The 21189-nt window shown below is 39.8% G+C and overlaps 1 protein-coding gene across 1 annotated transcript in view; it reads right to left on the bottom strand.

The window, feature by feature from the left end:
• Positions 1–1030: 1030 nt before the first annotated feature.
• SLC4A1AP (solute carrier family 4 member 1 adaptor protein) overlaps positions 1031–21189 on the bottom strand; it is a 32989-nt gene continuing 12830 nt past the window's right edge. The window contains exons 6-14 of the mRNA XM_023217239.1: positions 20657–20817; positions 18977–19046; positions 18415–18601; positions 13637–13748; positions 10733–10979; positions 8003–8089; positions 7237–7304; positions 2249–2318; positions 1031–1371 (exon numbers count right to left, since the gene is read on the bottom strand). Of these exons, the coding sequence (XP_023073007.1) occupies positions 1322–1371; positions 2249–2318; positions 7237–7304; positions 8003–8089; positions 10733–10979; positions 13637–13748; positions 18415–18601; positions 18977–19046; positions 20657–20817 (1052 nt within the window). The 3' untranslated portion in view covers positions 1031–1321. The remainder of the gene's footprint in view (positions 1372–2248; positions 2319–7236; positions 7305–8002; positions 8090–10732; positions 10980–13636; positions 13749–18414; positions 18602–18976; positions 19047–20656; positions 20818–21189) is intronic.

Below are 21189 nucleotides of genomic sequence, written 5' to 3'. Positions count from 1 at the left end.
GAAGCCCCACAACGGGCAGAATACATGCAGCTTTTCATTCCATGGCCTTATCTGCACCCTTCCACAAGAGAAGGAATAACTGATTGGTCAGAGTTCTGGACATTCAGCAGGCTGAGTTTTCATCAGCACTAGTGCCTGAATGCACAAGGTGGTGCCATAGTTAACTTTGTCCTGATAAGTCAGGGTCTATTCTCAAACCTGGTAGGAAGATTATAGTTTAAGGTTGTAGGAAGTCCCCCGCTGTGAACCTACTTTTAGTACCAAGAATGACAGGGACACCCAGAATCACACCCATAGCATAACCTCATATTTCAATAGTTACTTGAGGAGGCAATATCAGTGAGTTCTGCAACCCAACCACCAGAAGCACCCTAATGCTCAGGAAAAGCATAGTCCTTAAGTTATAATGAAAGAGGCTGTGACCTTTAATCAACGTAAGGTCCCAACATTAGGTCCCGGAGGCAGTGGCCTGTAATCCTAGCACTTTAGGAGGCTAAGGAGAGCGGGACTGCTTGAGCCCAGGAGTTTGAGACCAGCCTGGGTAACATGGCAAGACCCCATCTCTATAAATATAAAAATGAGCCAGGCACAGTGGCATGTACCTGTAGTCCCAGCTACTCAGGAGGCTGAGGCAGGAGAATCACTTGAGCCTGGGAAGTTGGGACTGCAGTAAGCTGTGATCATGCCACTGCACTCACTCTAGGCAACAGAGTGAGACCCTGTCTCAGAAAAAAAGAAAAAAAAATTAGGTCCCAGTGCTTTGGAAGGTTGAGGCAGGAGGATCACTTGAGGCCAGGAGTTCAAGACCAGCCTAGGCAACATGGCAAGACTTCATCTCTCCAAAAACTTTAAATAAAATAATTAGCCAGGTGTGGTGGTGGTACATGCCTATAGTCCCAGGTACTTGGGAGGCTGAGGTGGGAGGATTGCTTGAGCCCAGGAGTTCAAGGCTACAGTGAGCTAGGATTGCGCCACTGTACCCCAGCCTAGGTGACAGAGTAAGACCCTCTTAAAAAAAAAAAAAAATTATGAATATTTTTGTCTTCTAATTTTAATAGGATCATGTCTCTCACTTTACAAATTCTCAAAACATATGGTTCCCTTTTTACATATATATATAAACACTTTTAAACATAAATATCAAATGCATGAGAATCATATGGGCAGATAAATTTAGGAAGCCAAGAACACAGAAGGAAAGGCCAGTCACCAGATCTTACAAATGATCATCTAAACTTCTCTGGCTATTTGATTTGATACATTATCCCAAATAGTCCATGTCACATGGTCCACAAGGTCTTCTTTTGGGATTCTGAAGCAATCAATAGCCATACTTGTCATTAAGATGAGTTCTGCCATCTCCACTTTGACCTAGATCAGAATATAAAAAAAGAAATACATTATTTACTTTTCCAAAGTCAGGAGAGAAAAGATATCCAGATATCAGTAGGCCAAAAAGTAAAATAGACAAAAAGGTTTATTCTTTGATAGAAATTTTACTTTTTGTATGAAATTTCAAAATACAGCCCTCTTTTCACTTCTACCCTAACATTTGTTAGCATAGAAAAAGTAGACATCTCTAGTAACTAAATTCTATTAGTTACTAATATATTAGAAATCTCAAGCTGTGATGAACATATGAGGAAGTAAGTATCTCATACATTGCTTTAAGGGTGTGTGTATGAGCATAAAACTGGTATAATCTCTATAGAATGCAATTTATATTATCTTCAAAATGTTTATACCTTTGATCCAGAAGGTTAACTTTTATGAATTTTTTTCTATAGATGCTCCTCTGTACTTAGCATTTTATATATAAGTATCCATAAGAAACTAACAACAATTGGTTGTCTTGTGAGGAAAACAACTGAGTAGCTGAGGCACAGCCAGAACTGTTTTCCTTTCTTTTGACTTGGTAAAACCCAGATAACATTACATCTGTAAACACTTCCGTATATATTCTTAGAAGACAAGGACTTTTTCTGAAAAACATAACTCAACATCATTCACACTTCTAAAAAATCAACAATTTCTTAGTATCATCAAATATCCAGGTAGTGTTCAAAATTATCTGACTGGCTAATAATTTTTTTAAAGGGTTGTTTGTTTGAATAAGGATCCAAACATGGTGTACAAATTACCACTACATACTCTTGTAACTCTCTTATTTTGAACCTTAAATCTATATTACCTATTCAAAAATATAAATAAATGAACCTTATAGGAAAAAAAAGTAAAAACAATCTACCTTCAGGTGGGACCCACACACAGTAGTCTGGGTCATCTTCAGGATATTTGGAAGAAAGTGTTGGTGGAAGCTAAAAAGAAAAGATGGATTGTTTTATTCACAAGAATTTCTCTCCAGAAACCTTACAACTGTAGAAGGGATTAGGGTCCTATTGTTAGCCTCCTTAAGCAGAATAAATGTTAGCCAAGAATTTTGTATCCAGCAAAACTAAGTTTCATGAATGAAAAAGAAATAAAGTCTTTTTCAGACGAGCAAATGCTGAGGGAATTTGTCACTACCAAACCAGACCTACAAGAAATGCTAAAAGGAGTTCTAAATCTTAAAACAAAAGGTTGACATGCACCAGACTAGAACCTCTTGAAAGCATAAAACTCACAGGGCCTATAAAAAAATAATATAATGAAGGAAGAAAAATATCTAGTTAACAATCAACATGATGACTGGAACAGCACCTCACATCTCAATATTAACGTTGAATGTAAATGGTCTAAATGCTCCACTTAAAAAAAAAGTCACAGGCTGGGCGCAGTAGTTCACACCTGTAATCCCAGCACTTTAGGAGGCTGAGGTGGGTGGATCACCTGAGGTCAGGAGCTTGAGACCAGTCTGGCTAATGTTGCGAAACTCCATCTCTACTAAAAATACAAAAATTAGCTGAGTGTGGTGGTGCGTGCCTCTAGTCCCAGCTACTTGGGAGGCTGAGGCAGGAGAATCACTTGAACCCGGGAGGCGGAGGTTACAGTGAGCTGAGATCATACCACTGCACTCCAGCCTGAGCGACAGAGTGAGATTCCATCTCAAAAATAAATAAAATAAATAAATAAATAAATAAAACCAAATATCTGCCATCTTCAAGAGACTCACTTAACATGCGAGGTTTCTTATAGACTGAAGGTAAAGGGGTGGAAAAAGATATTCCACAGAAATGGAAGTCAAATGCAAGCAGGAGTAGCTATTCTTATATCAAATAAAACAGAATTTAAAGCAACAACGCTAAAAAAAAGACAAAGAAGGCCATTATATAACTATAAAAGGGATCAACCCAACAAGAAGACGTTATAATCCTAAATACATATGCACCTAAAACTGGAGCTCCCAGATTCATAAAACAACTACTACCAGATCTAAGAAGAGAGAAAGACAGCAACACAATAATAGTGGAAGACTTAAACACTCTATTGACAACAGTAAACAGATCATCAAGGCAGAAAGTCAACAAACACTGGACCTATACTACACTCCAGAACAAATCGACTAACACAGTTACAGAACATTCTACTCAAGAACTGCAGAATATACAATCTTCTCATCAGTGCATGGAATATTCTCCAAGATAGACCATGTGATAGACCACAAAACAAATCTCAAATTTAAAAAAATAGAAATCATATCAAGTATCTTGTGAGACCACAGTGGAATAAAACTAGAAACCAACTTGAAAAGGAACCCTCAAAACTACACAAATACATGGAAATTAAACAATCTGCTTCTAAATGATTTTTGGGTTAACAATGACATCACTGGAAATTTTAAAATTCTTCAAAATAAATAATAGTGACACAAGTTATCAAAACCTCTGGGATACAGCAAAAGCAGTGCTAAGAGGAAAAATTTATAGTGCTAAATACGTACATCAAAAAGTCTTGAGCCAGGCATGGTGATTCACGCCTATAACCCCAGCACTTTGAAAGGCCAAGGCAGGAAGATTGCTTGAGCTCAGGAGTTCAAGACCAGCCTGGATAACATAGTGAGACCTCATCTCTATTTAAAAGAGAGAGAGAGAGAAAGTCTGAAAGATCACAAATTGACAACCTAATGTCACACCTCAAGGAACTGGAGGAACAAGAACAGACCAAACCAGGCTGGGCGCAGTGGCTCATGCCTATAATCCCAGCACTTTGGGAGGCTAGGGTGGGCAGAATGCTTGAGTCCAGGAGTTTGAGATAAGCCTGGTCAACATCGTGAAATCCCATTTCTAACAAAATACAAAAATTAGCTGGGCTTGGTGGTGCACGCCTGTAATCCTAGCTATTCAGGAGGGCTGAGGCAGGAAAATTGCTTGAACCCGGGAGGCAGAGGTTGTAGTGAGCTGAGATTGCACTACTGCACTCCCTGGGCAACAGAATGAGACTCTGTCTCGAAAAAAAAACAAAAAAAAAACCCAAAAAAACAGATTAAACCCAAAGCTAGCATAAAAGAAATAACAAAGATCAGAGCAGAACTAAATGAAATTGAAACAAAAGAAATTGCAAAAGATCAATGAAAAAAAAAGGGGGTTTTGAAAAGATAAACTAAATTGATAGATCATTAGCTAGATTAGACAAGAAAAGGATATTCTATATTAGTTCAATTACAAATGAAAATGGAGACATTACAACCAACACCACAGAAATATAAAAGATCATTTGAGACTACTATGAATACCTTTATGCACATAAACTAGAACATCTAGTAGAAATGGATAAATTCCTGGAAACATACAACTCTCCTAGATTCAATCAGGAAGAAACAGAAATCCTGAACAGACCAATAACAAGCAGTGAGATTGAGTCAGTAATAAAATATATTACCACCAACAACAAAAAAAGCCCAGGACCAGATGGATTCACAGTCAGATTCTACCAGACATTCAAGGAAGAACCAATCTTACCGAAAGTATTCCAAAAGATTGACAAAGAAGGAATCCTCCCTAACTCATTCTATGACGCTAATATTGCCCTGATACAAAAACTAGGAAAGGACATAACATAAAAAAGAAAATTAGAGACCCATATCCCTAGTGAACACAGATGCAAAAATCCTCAATGAAAGACTAGTAAACTGAATCCAACAGCATATCAGAAAGATAATACACCCTATTCAATACACCATGATCAAGTGGGTTTCATCCCAGGGATGCTGGGATGGTTTAACATATGCAAGTCAATAAATACGACACATCACAGAAACAGAATTAAAAACAAAAACCATATGATCATCTCAATAGATGCAGAAAAAGCATTCAATAAAAGCCAACATCTCAGGATCACTGCAAGCTAGGAGTTTGAGACCAGCCCGGGCAACAAAACAAGATGTATTTCTACAAAAAAACCCATAAAAATTAGCCGGGCATTGTGGCACACAACTGTAGTCCCAGCTACTCAGGAGGCTGAGGTGGGAGGATCACTTGAGTCCAACAGCTTGAAGTTTGCAGTGAGCCATGATCACACCACTGCACTCCAGCCTGGGTGACAGGGAAAGATCCTGTCTCAAAAAAAAGAAAAACAAAAAACAAAAAACATAAAAAATAAATTTTTTTTTACAGCAACTTGGACCTAGAGGCCATTATTTTAAGTAAAGTAACTTAGGAGTGGAAAACCAACTACCATATGTTCTCACTTACAAGTGGGAGCTAAACTATGGGTATGCAAAGGCATACAGAGTGGTATGATGGACTTTGGAGACTCAGAAGGAGGAGGCTGGGAAGGGGATGAGGAATAAAAAATTGCATATTGGGTACAATGTACACTACTTGGGTGACAGGTGCACTAAAATCTCAGACTCCATCACTATATGATTCATCTATGTAACCAAAGAACCACTTGTAACCCAAAAGCTATTTTTGAAAAATTACATACAGGTATAATTTTAACTCTAAGAATTATTGTCCTTATGCCGGTTAGCAAACAAAAACTAAGAGAGAACAGTTTCTATTAATTATCTTGACATAAGTAACCTACTTGGGGGAATATTTTCTCTGAACCTTTTTTCCATAAAGCATCACAAGCTAATTTTCAGCCAGTGAGTTATGTGACACTCTTTAAAAGGAGCAGTTAACACACTGCAGGTATGACTGCTAAATGGTATAGCCCCCAGAGAGGGAAATTTGGCACTTACCTTTTGGCCAAGGTTTAGAAAAGTTAACAGAGCAAACCTGACTGCTATCCTTTGAAAACCTGTTTGCAGGGTTTGCCCTTGGCTGGCATCTGGGAATCTGGAATTTGGGAAGGTTTCTACCATCCTAACTGACAAGAATGGCTTATTGTGCCTAAACTGTTTGTGCAAACAACATGATTCATGCTGAACACCTGCTTTCCTTCTGGAAGTCTGAATTTTGGTAGATACCAGGCAGGGAATGCCTACGCGATCAGTCCCCAATAAAAACCCTGGGCACTGAGTCTCTAATGAGCTTCCCTAGTTAGCAACATTTCACAAGTGTTGCCACAACTTGTTCTTAGGGGAATAAAGCATGTCCTGTGTCACTCTACTGGAAGATATCCTTGGAAGCCTGTGCCAGGTTTCCACCATATTTTGCCCCAGGTTACTTTTCCCTTTGCTGATGGTGCCTGGTATCCTTTTGCTGTAGTATATCATAGAGGCAAGTACAATCATACGCTGAGATCTGAGTCCTCTTATGAATTACCTAACCTGTGAGTGATCTTGGGGACCTCCTGACACAACCTAGCACTTCTGGGAGCTATTTCCACACAAAATTATATATATATATACAAGACTGTTCATTATAGTATTATTTTAATAAAAGACTAAAAACAACCCAAGTGTCCTTCTATAAGGAACTGGTTAGATAAGGTCCTCCATATGGTGAGAAACTCTCAATATACTGATACAAAATAATTTCCATGGGTGGTTTAAATAAATAAATAAATAAAACATACAAAAAACAGATGTAGAGTGGAGTACATTACATCCTACCTTTTGTGTAATAAAAGGAGCAAAATAAGAGTATGTTATTCAAATGTCTTTATATGGCATAATAGGATATAAAGATTCATAAACTAATAAGAGATGCTTGTATATGAGCAGTTATAGGGAAGAGAGTGATAAAGACAACAGAAAATTCAAAAATAAAAATCAAAGAATCTAGATTTCTAGGAGAGGGGATAAGGCTGCTGCGAACTCTGTTAAGTCAGTCTCCAAAGATTCACTCTTCTGGATGTGATCCATGACAAGGGGATTCATTTTTACTCCAAGAAAAGTGAAATACTTACTTTGCCTCGACCAGGTGCTTTCTTTTTCTTCAATTCATCTCTGCTTTTCTCATATTCATTCTTTGATGCTAATTTAAGAAAAACAAAAAAATAAACAACAAAAAACTGGCCATAGCTATTTTCAGTATAAGTAAAATAAAAAGGAAAAATTCTTCCTAAAAGAACATTATAATTATTGAAGAAAAGATGCTCATGACAATGTAATTCTCAACAATTCCTTCTACTACTGTAAAAACTCTATTAAGAGAAAATTTTTCCTGGATGAATAATCCTAGTTTTTAAACCCTAAGGCTGTTCCACAAGCTTGAATATAATCACATTATGTGAACAAATTAAAAAAAAAATGAAGCTGATTTTACTAGTCCACAGTTTAACCATGACAGGTAAAACCAGAGTAAAGCAGTCCTTTTAACAATTTCTTTTAAGATAGTTTTGGAATCACTCCCATAATAGGTACATATTTGACTTAGGGAGATGTAAAATTGTGGAGAGCTTTGCACAGCCAGAGGGAAGCATCAAGGCATTAGGTGCTTTGTGGGGCAGGGAGAGGGAACCCCAGAAGGTAGAAGAGGAGTAAAAGAAAGGCAAATGGGATGGCACCAAATACAAACCTCTCTTATATTCCAACTTTGTCCAGGGGCCCAGTGGCAGCATAACTGAAGGACCATTCTCTGTGCTGCCTTCAGGTCAGCTGCCAACCCCTCCCTTATGAAACCAGTCAGCCACCTGTGTGCAGAGCAGCAACGAAGGCTGCTGTACTACTTGCCTGAGGGTCCCTCGCACAATGAAGTGGTTTCGCTACTGTCTTGATAATCTTTATTCTGTTCTTCCTCACTAAGTTGAGACATGTTTTCTATAAAAAGCAGTATCAAAGCATATTGTCATTATTTAATTCACGGTGGAAAGCCAAACAAACAAAAACAAGAGAAACAGAAGCTAAGTACATAATCATCCAGTTTTATTATCATCAGCTTCAACTAATCTTAAGGTTTTAAATAAATATGTTCCAAATATATTACAGAAGACTGCCGATTTTCCACTTAAAACACTAGCTAACGTTGAGGTGAAACTTTTTAGCAATACTTACCAAAAGCCTCAAAAATGTACATACTCCTTGGCCTAGAAATTGTACTCCCAAAACATATTTTTTTAAAAATCAGAGATGAACACCAAAATGTATTATTATTTTAGAAACAGCGTTTTTCTCTGTTGCCCAAGCTGGAGTGCAGTGGTGCAATCATAGCTAACTGCTGCCTTGAATTCCTGGGTTACAGAGATCCTCCTGCCTCAGCCTCCAGAGTAGCTAAGACTACAGGCATGTACCACCATGCCCAGCCAATTTTCTTTTTTTTTTTTGTAGAATAGAGTTTCACCATCTTGCCCAGGTTGGTTTCAAACTCCTGGGCTCAAGTGATTCTCCTACTTTGGCTTCCCAAAATGTTGGGATTACAGGTGTGAGTCACCCAGCCTGGACCCAAAATTTATTATATATATGTTTGCAATAGCAAAAATTAAGAAATAACTTACATGTTTAACAACTGAGAGCTGACTAAATATATTATGGCATATGCATGCGATGAACCACTATGCTCCTTCTCCAAAACCACATTTTAAAAAGAATAGTTTAAGGCATAGGAAAAAAAAAAACTAGGTTATAAAATAGCAATATATAAGCTGGGCATGGTGGCTTATACCTATAATCCCAGCACTTTGGGAGGTTGAGGTGAGAGGACTGCTGGAGGCCAGGAGTTTGAGATCAGCCTGGGCAACATAGGGAGACCCTATGACTCTATTTTCTCTACAGGTATGTGCCTTGGGAGGTCAAGGCTGCAGTGAGCCAAGATCACACCACTGTACTCCAACCTGGGTAACAGAGTAAGACCCTGTCTCAATGAAAGTAAAAATAAAAATAAACCACAGGAAAAAAGGCCTGGGGTAATCCCTCATCACTGCAAATTTACTAATTATTTAATTTTTTTTGTTTTGTTTCTGAGACAGAGTCTCACTCTATCACCCAGGCTGGAGTGCGGTGGTACGATCTCAATTCACTGCAACTTGTGTCTGCCGATTTCAAGCAATTCTCCTGCCTGCCTCAGAGCCCTCCCGAGTAGCTGTGATTACAGGCATGCACCACCATGCCCAGCTAATTTTTTTTGTATTTTTAGTAGAGACGGGGTCTCACCACGTTGGTGAGCCTGGTCTCAAACTCCTGACCTCAGGTGATCCACCCGCCTTGGCCTCCCAAAGTGCTGGGATTACAGGCATGAGCCACTGTGCCTGGCCAAATTTACTAATTATTTAATCTTATAAACCAAGTTTCAAAATCTAAGCTATTTTTACACATACATATTTACTTTGGTCTGTTAAACAAAAAAATTATAATACTTATTGCTCCCTTCCTGCTGAACTGTTTATATCCACCCTCACAATATACGGCTCAAAGACCAAGCTCATGTAAGCACCTTTTTGAAAAGGGGAATGCAGATACAGAATACTTACCTCTCACAGATGAGGAAACAGTAACTTTTCTGTTTCCCAGACAAATGAAGGTGATTCAAGAGAAGGGCTACGTACCAGGCCTGGCATTTTTACGTAGCCAAGTCTGGTTTGTTTTGGAAGTAGACACGCATGCATTCCCATATATTCAGTGCCAGTTTTTATTGTTTCTCCTCATACTCCTTATTTTCTGAGATCTTTATCTTGCTAACCAGTTTGGCCAACCAGCAGGAAAATAACCCCTGCAGTTGACAAGGGATGAAGGATACTAAGAAGATAAACAATGATCTTTAGGGGTGGGATTGTGGGGATTTCTTTTTTTCCTTTGGACTTTCATGTATGATCTATAGTTTCTAAAATGAACATATAATCCTTTGTAATTAGAATATATATATATATATTCTCTATAGAAAAGACAGAATTGATGTATATATCTATATCTATATGAATATCAATTTATTCTTTCAACATTTTTCATCAACTATTTGCTGAGGCAGGTGGATATGTGTCAGGTTTTCTGCTAGGTTCCAAACAGAAAAAGATGAATGAAGCAAGATCCTTCTTGAGAACTTTAGTCCAATGGGTACAATTATGTTTTGGCCTCCATTTTAGGGATGGAGAAAAAAATGAGTAGGGGTTGACTTATCCTGAGACCACCTGATCAGGCCGCATCATCTACCCTATTCCACTGCCCTCCAACTCACACAGTGGCAGCAGCTTGGCATTATTCCACAGCAGCTATGGTTGCAGATTCCATAGCCTTCAATTTTCTGTAATTCTGGAATGGATTGGAAATAATTGCCCTTAATTTGCAATGAGGACAAATAATGACTGGCGGTCAAAGAAAGAAGACCAAGAAAGTATGTTTCCTTACTACAGAGTCAGTATATCACATACAAAGTCAAATGTGCAGATAAGAACTGGCCTTGCTTTCTAAAACCTATCCACAATCAATGTAATTGCCCACTGAACAACACAGGAAGGAGAAGAAAGATATTACCATGGGTTTGGGTTTCTTTAAAATGTGTGAGATCTGTAGGATGCCTCATTTCCTGCACTGCTGCTTCTGGCTCTATCTCTGGCTGTGGCCTACTGAGGCTTCCATCCTCCAGTTTTTTCTTTTCATGCTCCTCCTTTTCTTTCTCTTCTTCCTCTTCCTCTTCCTCCTCCTCCTCCTCTTCTACTTCAGGCTCATCTTTCATTCTCATTAGAGTTGGAGGGAGTTCTGGACGCTTGGGGGGTAACTTCTAAGAGGGAAACAAAACCATGAACAAGTAGTTCTACTTAATGACAACAAGAGATAAATCTTTTCAAGGAGGTCAGTCTAAATGTGTTGAATGTTTACCCTCTTTAGGTTGATGAACTACACAGAAGTCTGCTAGAGGTGGGACTTTCACATGAAATTTTACCCCTCTACAGACCCTAAACAAGTGTCTTTATTATTTCCTAGAGTCAAAGATTACTAAATACAAAACACTTGAAAATAGCTTGTAAGGAACTAAAATAGTTATTTCAGATGAGTGCCAGCTACAGGAATTCTGTCCTGTTATAACTCATGATACTAAAGGATCTCAATTGATTACAAAATCTTCTAAGGAATATATCAGACAATCAGAAATAAGTCATTTGTGCTGCTTTTTCATTTTAGACTTAGAGTAATTTCAAGGGAACGGCATGTAAATCAGTCAAACAGATCCTGAAGAAAAGGAGGAAGACATTTCTCAAAGAATAAAGCTAAATATTGTAATCAAAGCCATTCAATAAAAGTACTTATTAGAAAAAGTTGATCACGGTTATGGAATAAGGAACCAAAGTGTATCTTGGTTATATCTTTTTTTTTTTTTTGAGACACAGTCTTGCTCTGAGCCTAGGCTGGAGTGCAGTGGTGTGATCTCAGCTCACTGCAACCTTTACCTCCCCAGTTCAAGCGATTCTCCTACCTCAGCCTCCTCAGTAGCTGGGGTTATAGGCATGTGGGCCACCGTGCCCAGCTAATTTTTGTATTTTTAGTAGAGATGGGGTTTCACCGTGTTGCCCAGGCTGGTCGCGACTAGTGAGCTCAAGCAATCCGCCCACCTCAGCCTCCCAAAGTGCTGGGATAACAGGTATGAGCCACCGTGCCCGGCCTATATTATCTTTTAAATATAGGACTTAGTTCTAACATTCTCTAAGGAGGGCTTTTTAGTAAAAAGTTTTCTACTTAAAACCTAAGTCCCCACCAAAACAGATTGAAAAGCCTCCTTGTTAGGTAAACTATTACTCATTCAGAATACACACTGAGGCCAAGGTGGGTGAATCACGAGATGAGGAGTTCGAGACCAGCCTGGCCATGGTGAAACCCTGTGTCTACTAAAAAAAAATACAAAAAATTAGTTGGGTGTGGTGGCGGGTGCCTGTAATTCCAGCTACTCGGGAAGCTGAGGTGGGAGAATCGCTTGAACCCGGGAGGAGGAGGTTGCAGTGAGCCGAGATCGCCACTGCACTGCAGCCTGGGCGACAGTGTGAGACTGTCTCAAAACAAACAAAAAGAACACATAGCTAGGACTTCAGACCTCTGCCACCAGAGGGCAGTATACCCTAATTCAGGGTGTTTTGGATGAATTGTCCCCCTGCCGCCCAAATTCTTGTTTGAAGTCCCAACCCTCAGTACCTCAGAATATGACTGTAAATTAAATTAAATTGAATTAAAATGACACTATTAGGGTGGGGCCCTAACTCAGTATGACTCGCGTCCTTATAAGAAGAAGAGACACCAGGGGTACAAGTGCACAGAGGGATGACCATCTGAAGAGCCAGCAAAGAGGGCAGCCATTGGTAAGCAGAGGAGAGGCCTTAGAGGAAACCAACCCTGCTGGCAACTGTGAGCAAATAAATTGATGTTGTTTAAGCTGCCCAATCCCTAGTCTTTTGTTATGGTGGCCCTAGCAAACTAATACTCAAGGTTCAGCTCTTAGGGGTAATGAAAACCTTTTAAAAACTGAATCCATGAATAGGAATATAGATAAAGCAAAAACATACAGACATATGTTGGAGGATAGCAGGGAAATCATAAAGCTCAAGAGACAGACCTAGATCTGATTACCAGCTTAGTTATATAATGCTGGTGTGATCTGGTATTTAACTTCTCTGACTCTATTTCCTCATTTGTAAGAGGTAATAATTCCCACACAGCACAAGGTATTGGAAGGATTAAATGAAGAAAAAAATCATATGGCAGAGGCAGGTGCACACATTATGTTCTTAACAAATGTTGGTGAGTCTGAATACTACATCTATCCACCTGGGGAAAAGCATTTAATGCAGGAGACCCATTCTTAAATGCAACATTCATGAGAAATTAATAAACTAGTATTCTAATTTACAAACCATTTACTTGCAAATTGGTTGGCATAAATTAATTCATCAATTTTTGATAACCCTAAGTTGAGAAAAAGAATCCACGAACCAGCCAGGCACAGTAGCTCACGCCTATAATCCCAGCATTTTGGGAGGCCAAGGCAGGTGGATCATGAGGTCAAGAGATGGAGACCATCCTGGCCAACATGGTGAAATCCCATCTCTACTAAAAATACAAAAATTAGCTGGGCGTGGTGCAGCGCGCCTGTAGTCCCAGCTACTCGAGAGGCTGAGGCAGGAGAATCGCTTGAACCCGGGAGGTGCAGGTTGCAGTCAGCCGAGATCACGCCACTGCACTCCAGCCTGGTGATAGAGTGAGACTCTGTCTCCAAAAAAAAAAAAAGAATCCAAGAACCATGTTCTGGGAAAGATGTGATCATACCAAGCCCACAGCCCTTTCTCACATTACTATGGAATGAGTCATTTGTAGTTTCAAAAAAGAAAAGAGAAAAATAAGCTCAGGGATAACTCGAGGGCTAAAAGTTTAACACCCTGACTCACAACTTACCCCTATTGTTCCAGTTTTTAATTTGAATTTGCTTCCTCCTTTCATGGCACCAAACAGAGGCAATGTAAGCTTTTTAGCTTTGTTTTCTGCACCTGTAGTCTGACTTTCAGTCCTAGGAAGAAAGAATAATTATACATATCTATTCCAGTGAGTCCAAGGTTTTATCTAAAAATACTATGACACTGACAAAGAAACCTCTGGCAAAATAAAAATTACCACAAAATGAATTATCTAAGCATACAACAATAAGAAAGAGGTATTCAGACCAACAGCTTTTGAGTGGACAAGAACAATGCCAACTGTCACAGACACAGAGCTATTAAGGGCCTGATGAGGCTGCTCCCTTAGTCAAGTAATTTATAACATGCTACATGACTTCACACCCATGAAATGACTACAGTACAAAGGTCACTTGCAAAGGAGAATATGTAAGCAGCAGGAGATGGATCCATGATGTAAAGCCCTATTTCCCACCAACCTCTGAAGAGTGTCTTACTTATCTGGAGCTCCCACTTAACTGCAATAGCTCGGAGCACTTAAAAAAAAAAAAAAAGTGTGCATGGGGATTGGGGTAGAGTATGCAGGATACCCAGTGTAGTAATGACAAAGATAGTGAGAGACTGCAGCTGCTGAGATTGTCAGCATTCTCAATGGCTGTAGATAGTTATAAAAGCTAAGCCCACTAGGGCAAAGCTGAGGAAGGGTATAAAGAAAAGACAGTAGAAATTAGAAAGGCAGGGGGAGAACAGAGCAAAAACAAAAGGGATGGCAGTTGAGTTGACAAGACACTCAGAGCAGGCAGAGGTGACAATGACAATATGGCATGAGGAGACAGAGGAAACCCCAGAATAACCATACTAGACCGAAAAGAAAGCCCTATGCTTTCTTCACATTGACCATGGGACAGCCCTGCAAACTGGAATATAAGGACAGTACTGACACTGGGCTCACAGTCACCCATACCAGATGCTGGCTACCTGGCCCTCCCTGAAGCCCCCCTTGCTACTACTGCCTTCTTTTACCTAAGTCTTACCCCCTTAGTAGCACTCTTGGGTCCAGCCTCAACCCCCTTTCTCCCTACCAGAGATAAAACCCATTCCCTTGCTAAGGTCACCAGAAGAATGCTGCCTGCCTGGCTGTGAAGGACATTTCGTCAAATCATTATCCTTCACACGCTTCCCCACAGGCCTCAGGAAGGCTCTGGCATAGAAAGACAGAAGCAACAGCAACAGAGATGTTTTCAGCTACATTAAAAAGCTGGGCTGGCCTAGAGGATAAGCTAAGACTGACTCAAAGGAGATGAAAAGCAGAAGATGGAATCACAATCAAGATTGCTTGCAGGGGTTAGGGTAGGAGGCAGAGAGTTTGGAAGTTCAACACTTAAGTGAAAAGAGGAGGAAGAAGATACACATCTAGGCCAGTATCCAAAATAAGAAAGGGAGGAAAAACCAGGCAAGCACACAGACTGATAGTAGGAAAGGAGGCTCTGGAGGAAGCTGAGACGTATTTCGTTTTCATTTTATTATTATTATTATTATTGCCCCAAATGTTGTTGTTATTTTCCAAAGCAGAGATTTGCTTTTATTTTTTTGTTGTTGTTTTTGTTTGTTTGTTTGAGATAGGGTCTTGAAACCTCACTCTCCCAGGCTCAAGTGATACCTCAGCCTCCCAAGTAGCAGGGATTACAGACAAGCACCACCATACCCAGCTAAGTTTTTATTTTTTTATTTTATTTTATTTTTTATTTTATTATTATTTTTTTGAGATGGAGTCTCGCTCTGTTGCCCTGGCTGGAGTGCAATGGCGTGATCTCGGCTCACTGCAAGTTCTACCTCCCGGGTTCACGCCATTCTCCTGCCTTAGCCTCCCAAGTAGCTGGGACTACAGGCGCCCGCCACCACGCCTGGCTAATTTTTTGTATTTTCAGTAGAGACAGGGTGTCACCATGTTAGCCAGGATGGTTTCGATCTCCTGACCTTGTGATCTGCCCGTCTCAGCCTCCCAAAGTGCTGGGATTATAGGCGTGAGTCACCGCGCCTGGTAGTTTTTATTTTTTGCAGAGACAGGGTCTCACTATGTTGCCCAGGCTGGTCACAAACTCCTGGACTCAAGCCATCCTCCCACCTCACTCATTCTCCTAAAGTGCTAGGACTACAGGTATGAGCCACTGTCCCCAGCCACTTTATTAACAAATACTTTTACTCTAACAAAATTATTATATGATTCTTACTTTTTCCAGTTATTTGTTATTTAAAACTAGAACTGCAACTACATTACAGTAAATTTTGACCTAAAGTGGTACGGCTATTTGGTGTAGGATTTTCTTTTCAAAATTCAGTATATCTGAATAGAATAGAAAGTATATTCACATGTTTGAAACTCAAGTATAAAGCACATATACTGTGAAAAGTCTCCCTCCCATTGCTGTCCCCCAGCCACCCAGTTGCCTTCCCCATTGGCAATCAGTATTACTAGTTTTTAACTAATCTTTCCAGAGATACAGTAGCAGATGCTATCCCTCCCAGATTCCCTTTATCAGTCCAAACAGCTACAGCAGACATCGGCTGCTAAAGGTTTACATCTGCACCCTTCCCAGAATTACTGTGAGTCCCTTCCACCCCCAAGTCATGGGCAGCCTATGACCAATGAAGGGTTGGGAGGACGGGGTATGCAAACCCAAGCCCCTTGCCTCCATGGCATCTGTGGTGCCATTTAGGCTCTCCTGAAACCATATCTTAGTCCAGCTTCTTCTCCTGCCCTCTCCTGCTTCCCTCGCTCCCATATAGATTTCTCCAGAGAGCACTCTCTTAATAAATCACTTGCAGGTGAATCTCCGATTCAGTCTGTTTTTAGGGAACCTGACCTAAACAGATATTATGAACATAAGCAATGGCCTACTTACCTATGTATTCTTCCCCCACCATCATTTTTACAGACAGTGCCTGTTATACACACCGTTCTGCACCTTGCTTTTGTTACTCATCTTGATAGTGTTTCATATCTTACATATAGTTGCCTCTTTTTTTAACAGTTATATGGTGTTCTATTGTATATCTATATTATAAATAATTTAATCCATCCCCTTTGATAAACATTTAGGGGATTTCTAATCTTTTACTATTATTAATATAAACAATGCTGTACATCATTTCCTAAGTATGTGAGGAACAAATTCCTAGAAACGAAATAGATCAAAGGGCATGTGCATTTGTAATCAGGATAGAGACTGCCAATTTGTCTTGTATAGAGAATGTACTAATTTGTCCTTCAGTGAGCAATATAAGAAAGTACCTTTTCGTCAGCCTCATCAGCACAGTATAAAATCATAATTAATCTTAATCAAATTCATATATAAACATGGTATTAAGGCCAGGTGTGGTGGCTCACACCTGCAATCCCAGCACTTTGGGAGGCTGAAGTTGGCAGATTGCTTGAGGCCAGAAGTTCAAGACCAGCTTGGGCAACATGGCAAGACCCCATCTCTACAAAAAATTTAAAATCAGCCAGGTATGGTGGGGCATGCCTGTGGTCCCAGCTACTTGGGAGGTTGAGGCAGGAGAATCACTTGGTCCCAGGAGGTCAAGACTGCAGTGAGCTGTCACTGTGCCACTGCACTCCAGTCTGGGTGACAGAGTGAGACCCTATCTCATAAAAAAAAAAAAAAAGGTATTAGGTTGTAGTATTGTATTTCTCTCATGATCATGAAGTTGAGCATCTTTGTATAAAAGATGCTATTTGTATTTCTGTTTCTGTGGCCTGTGAGTACACATCCTTTACCAATTTTTCTCCTGGGTGGTTGGCTGTCTACTTATCATTCAGAGGTCTTTTTATTAATAATTTAATTTTTTTTGAGATAGGAACTTCCTCTGTCACCCATGCTGGAGTACAATGGCACGATCACAGCTCACTGTAGCCTCGAACTCCGGGGCTCAAGCAATCCTTCTACCTCGGCTTTCCCAAGTAGCTGGGATCACAGATGTGCTCCAACATGGCTGGCTAATGTTTTTATTTTTTGTAGAGATAGGGTTGGGCTGTATCACCCAGGCTGGTCTTGAAAGTGATCTGCCTGCTTCAACCTCCCAAAGTGCTAGGATTACAGGCGTGAGCCACTACACTCAGCTTCAGAGGTCTTTTCATATTAGATAAATGAGCTTTTTGTGCATGATGCTTTTTAAAGGAGTTTATTCTACACTAAAAGATTAAGTAAAAAAAAAACTTCAGAACCTTCCAATGTATCAGAAATCAATATAGTTTTCTCAGAAAATCCTCTATCAGACTGTATTTCACAAATATGAAACAAGTTTTCAGTTATTCTATGAAACCACTGCCTTCTGTGCTTTAAAGCGTTTCTTGGCCGGGCGCGGTGGCTCAAGCCTGTAATCCCAGCACTTTGGGAGGCGGAGACGGGCGGATCACGAGGTCAGGAGATCGAGACCATCCTGGCTAACACAGTGAAACCCCGTCTCTACTAAAAAATACAAAAAACTAGCCGGACGAGGTGGCGAGCGCCTGTAGTCCCAGCTACTCGGGAGGCTGAGGCAGTAGAATGGCGTGAACCCGGGAGGCGGAGTTTGCAGTGAGCTGAGATCCGGCCACTGCACTCCAGTCTGGGCGACAGAGCGAGACTCTGCCTCAAAAAAAAAAAAAAAAAAAAAAAAATAAAGCGTTTCTTGTATTACATTTGTATTATATAATGATTATTTAAGATAAAGCGATAATTGAAAATGTTATCTATGTTACCATACTTATTTAGAATTCCAAATATAACTAAGACTTACTTTTTTAGTTCTGGAATCTCTGCTGGCTTTACAATTTTTATTAACCCTTTAAGTCTCTGTTGTTCTTTTCTCAGTTCAAAAGTTCTCAGGTGAAGTTTCTTCCGGGACACACCATCTAATGTACTGCCTGATTTCATTTCTGACATGAACGCATCTAAAGAATCCTGAGATGGAGACTCTGATAGAACTGTCCAAGAAAAAAAAAAAACACATGTTTAGAAAGATGATCCCAAATATTTTAAAATTCAGCCAAAGTTTCCATAAAATAGTCACTAACATAAAACTGGACAGAGGACATCACTAGCAACAGGAATAAGGAACAGGTTATAACCATGAGACTTTGGGAAGTCATTTTGTCTCAATGGGTTTCATTCCCCTCAATTATTAAATAAAGAGGTTAAACCAAATTATTTACAACGTTCTTTCTAGTTCTAAAACGGTATGTTGCTCTTTTGAAAGGCTCCATATTCTGTATGGTATTTCTTATTAACTAATGTAGCCCCAGTGCCTAGCACAGAGCACTATATATGGTATAATAATAAATATTTGATGAAAAACTTACCTTGGCTTGAGGCTTTCAATCTCTCAGAAATTTCAGAAAGCTCCCTTTCAGCATCATTTAATTTTGCAACCTGTAACACCCAAATCAACAGGGTTAAAAAGTTTTTCTTCTTTCAAACTGTTTCCTTATCATCCTCCTGTTTTCATTATTGTTACTAGAAGTTTTAAGAAGAATAACTCAAAAGTCCAGTTAAACTGCTACTTATGGAGTTAATGCTTTATTTTTTTTTTTTCAGATGGAATCTCGCTCTGTCGCCACACTAGAGTGCAGTGGTGCAATCTCGGCTCACTGCCACCTCTGCCTCCCGGGTTCAAGCGATTCTCCTGCCTCAGCCTCCTGAGTAGCTGGGACTACAGGTGCATGCCACCACACTCAAATAATTTTCGTATTTTTAGTAGTAGAGACAGGGTTTCACCATGTTGGCCAGGATGGTCTCAATCTCTTGACCTCGTGATCAGCCTGCCTCAGCCTCTCAAAGTGCTGGGATTACAGGTGTGAGCCACTACACCTGGCCCGAGTTAACGCTTTTTTTTTTTTTGGAGATGGAGTCTCGCACTGTCACCCAGGCTGGAGTGCAATGGCATGATCTCAACTCACTGCAACCTCCGCCTCCCACGTTCAAGCAATTCTTCTGTCTCGGTCTCCAGAGTAGCTAGGACTACAGGCACACGCCACCACACCTGTCTAATTTTTGTATTTTTTTTTTTTAGTAGAGATGGGGTTTCACCATATTGGTCAGGCTGGTCTTGAACTCCTGACCTCAGGTGATCCACTTGCCTTGGCCTCCCAAAGTGCTGGGATTACGCATGAGCCACCATGCCTAGCCTGGAGTTAACACTTTTTATGTGTTAAATCCAAATTTAATTTATTTCTGAATTTAAAAACACAGAATTAAACAGAATGAATAACTCAGATTTTATTTTACTCAGAAGAAAGAGCTCAAGGTATTGGTTTTCACATAAATCGAAAGGATAGATGTTGGGTAATGTTTTAAGTTCTGAATTCTACTATAAATTAATACCTGTAAGAAATTCCTTGAAGTGCAATTGCTGAATCAATACATTTTTAATGTTGACAGATGTCGTAGGATTGATCACTTAAAAGGCTGTATTGTACATTCGCACCAATTAAGAGTCCACTTCCCCATACTCTGGTCAAGCTCTGCATTATTAATCTTATGTTTTTTTGTAGTCAAATAGGAAGCCTATTACCTACCTATTATTGTCTGTTACCTACCCATTAACACATGTCACCTTGTGATAATTTCCTGATAATATACTGTTTCAGACTACATATTACCATACTACATTCTTCAAAATTCCTTTGAATTCTCTTGACTGCCAGAAGGCTAAAGTCAGTTTCACCTCAGAATGCCCTAACTTGGAACTTTTTCCTTTCTCTTTGAGAGAGGTAATATCATATCCAAAGAATGTTAATTAATGGATCAATATCCTGGAGGAAAGTATCTAGCAGCAAGCCAAATTTTTTTCAAACAACTTGGATAAGACTAGTTGTTTGTTACCATTAAATTAACAGACCACAAAAGTTATACTTCAGTATCAGATTTCAATGCTACTACTTTAAAAATTGTAATTATCATAAAACACATTTAAATAATACATTATTTTATTAGAAATTAAACTATTAAATACCACAGCTACTTCCATAAATAAAACTTGCCAATGATTCAAAGGTCTCTGGCTTCTCATCAATCTTGCCAGCCTTCTTCATTCTGTTCAGACGCTTCTTCTCAACCAGGCCAGTCCGATCAAGAAATGTGTCATCATCACTGTCATAAAAGTCTTCATCTTCCCAGTTCTTGGCTTTCCTTTTCCGAGATACTAGAGGTAGATAAAATGATGAATAAATAAGTTTTTAAAAAAGAAAATAGGCCGGGCGCGGTGGCTCAAGCCTGTAATCCCAGCACTTTGGGAGGCCGAGACGGGTGGATCACGAGGTCAGGAGATCGAGACCATCCTGGTCTACACGGTGAAACCCCGTCTCTACTATAAAATACAAAAAACTAGCCGGGCGAGATGGCGGGCGCCTGTAGTCCCAGCTACTCGGGAGGCTGAGGCAGAAGAATGGTGTAAACCCGGGAGGCGGAGCTTGCAGTGAGCCGAGATCGCGCCATTGCACTCCAGCCTGGGCGACAGAGCGAGACTCCTCCGTCTCAAAAAAAAAAAAAAAAAAAAAAAAAAAAAAAAAAAAAA

This window comes from Piliocolobus tephrosceles, chromosome 15 (genome assembly GCF_002776525.5).
Source record: "Piliocolobus tephrosceles isolate RC106 chromosome 15, ASM277652v3, whole genome shotgun sequence".
NCBI lineage: Eukaryota > Metazoa > Chordata > Mammalia > Primates > Cercopithecidae > Piliocolobus > Piliocolobus tephrosceles.
This window is presented reverse-complemented; position numbering and strand designations above follow the sequence as displayed.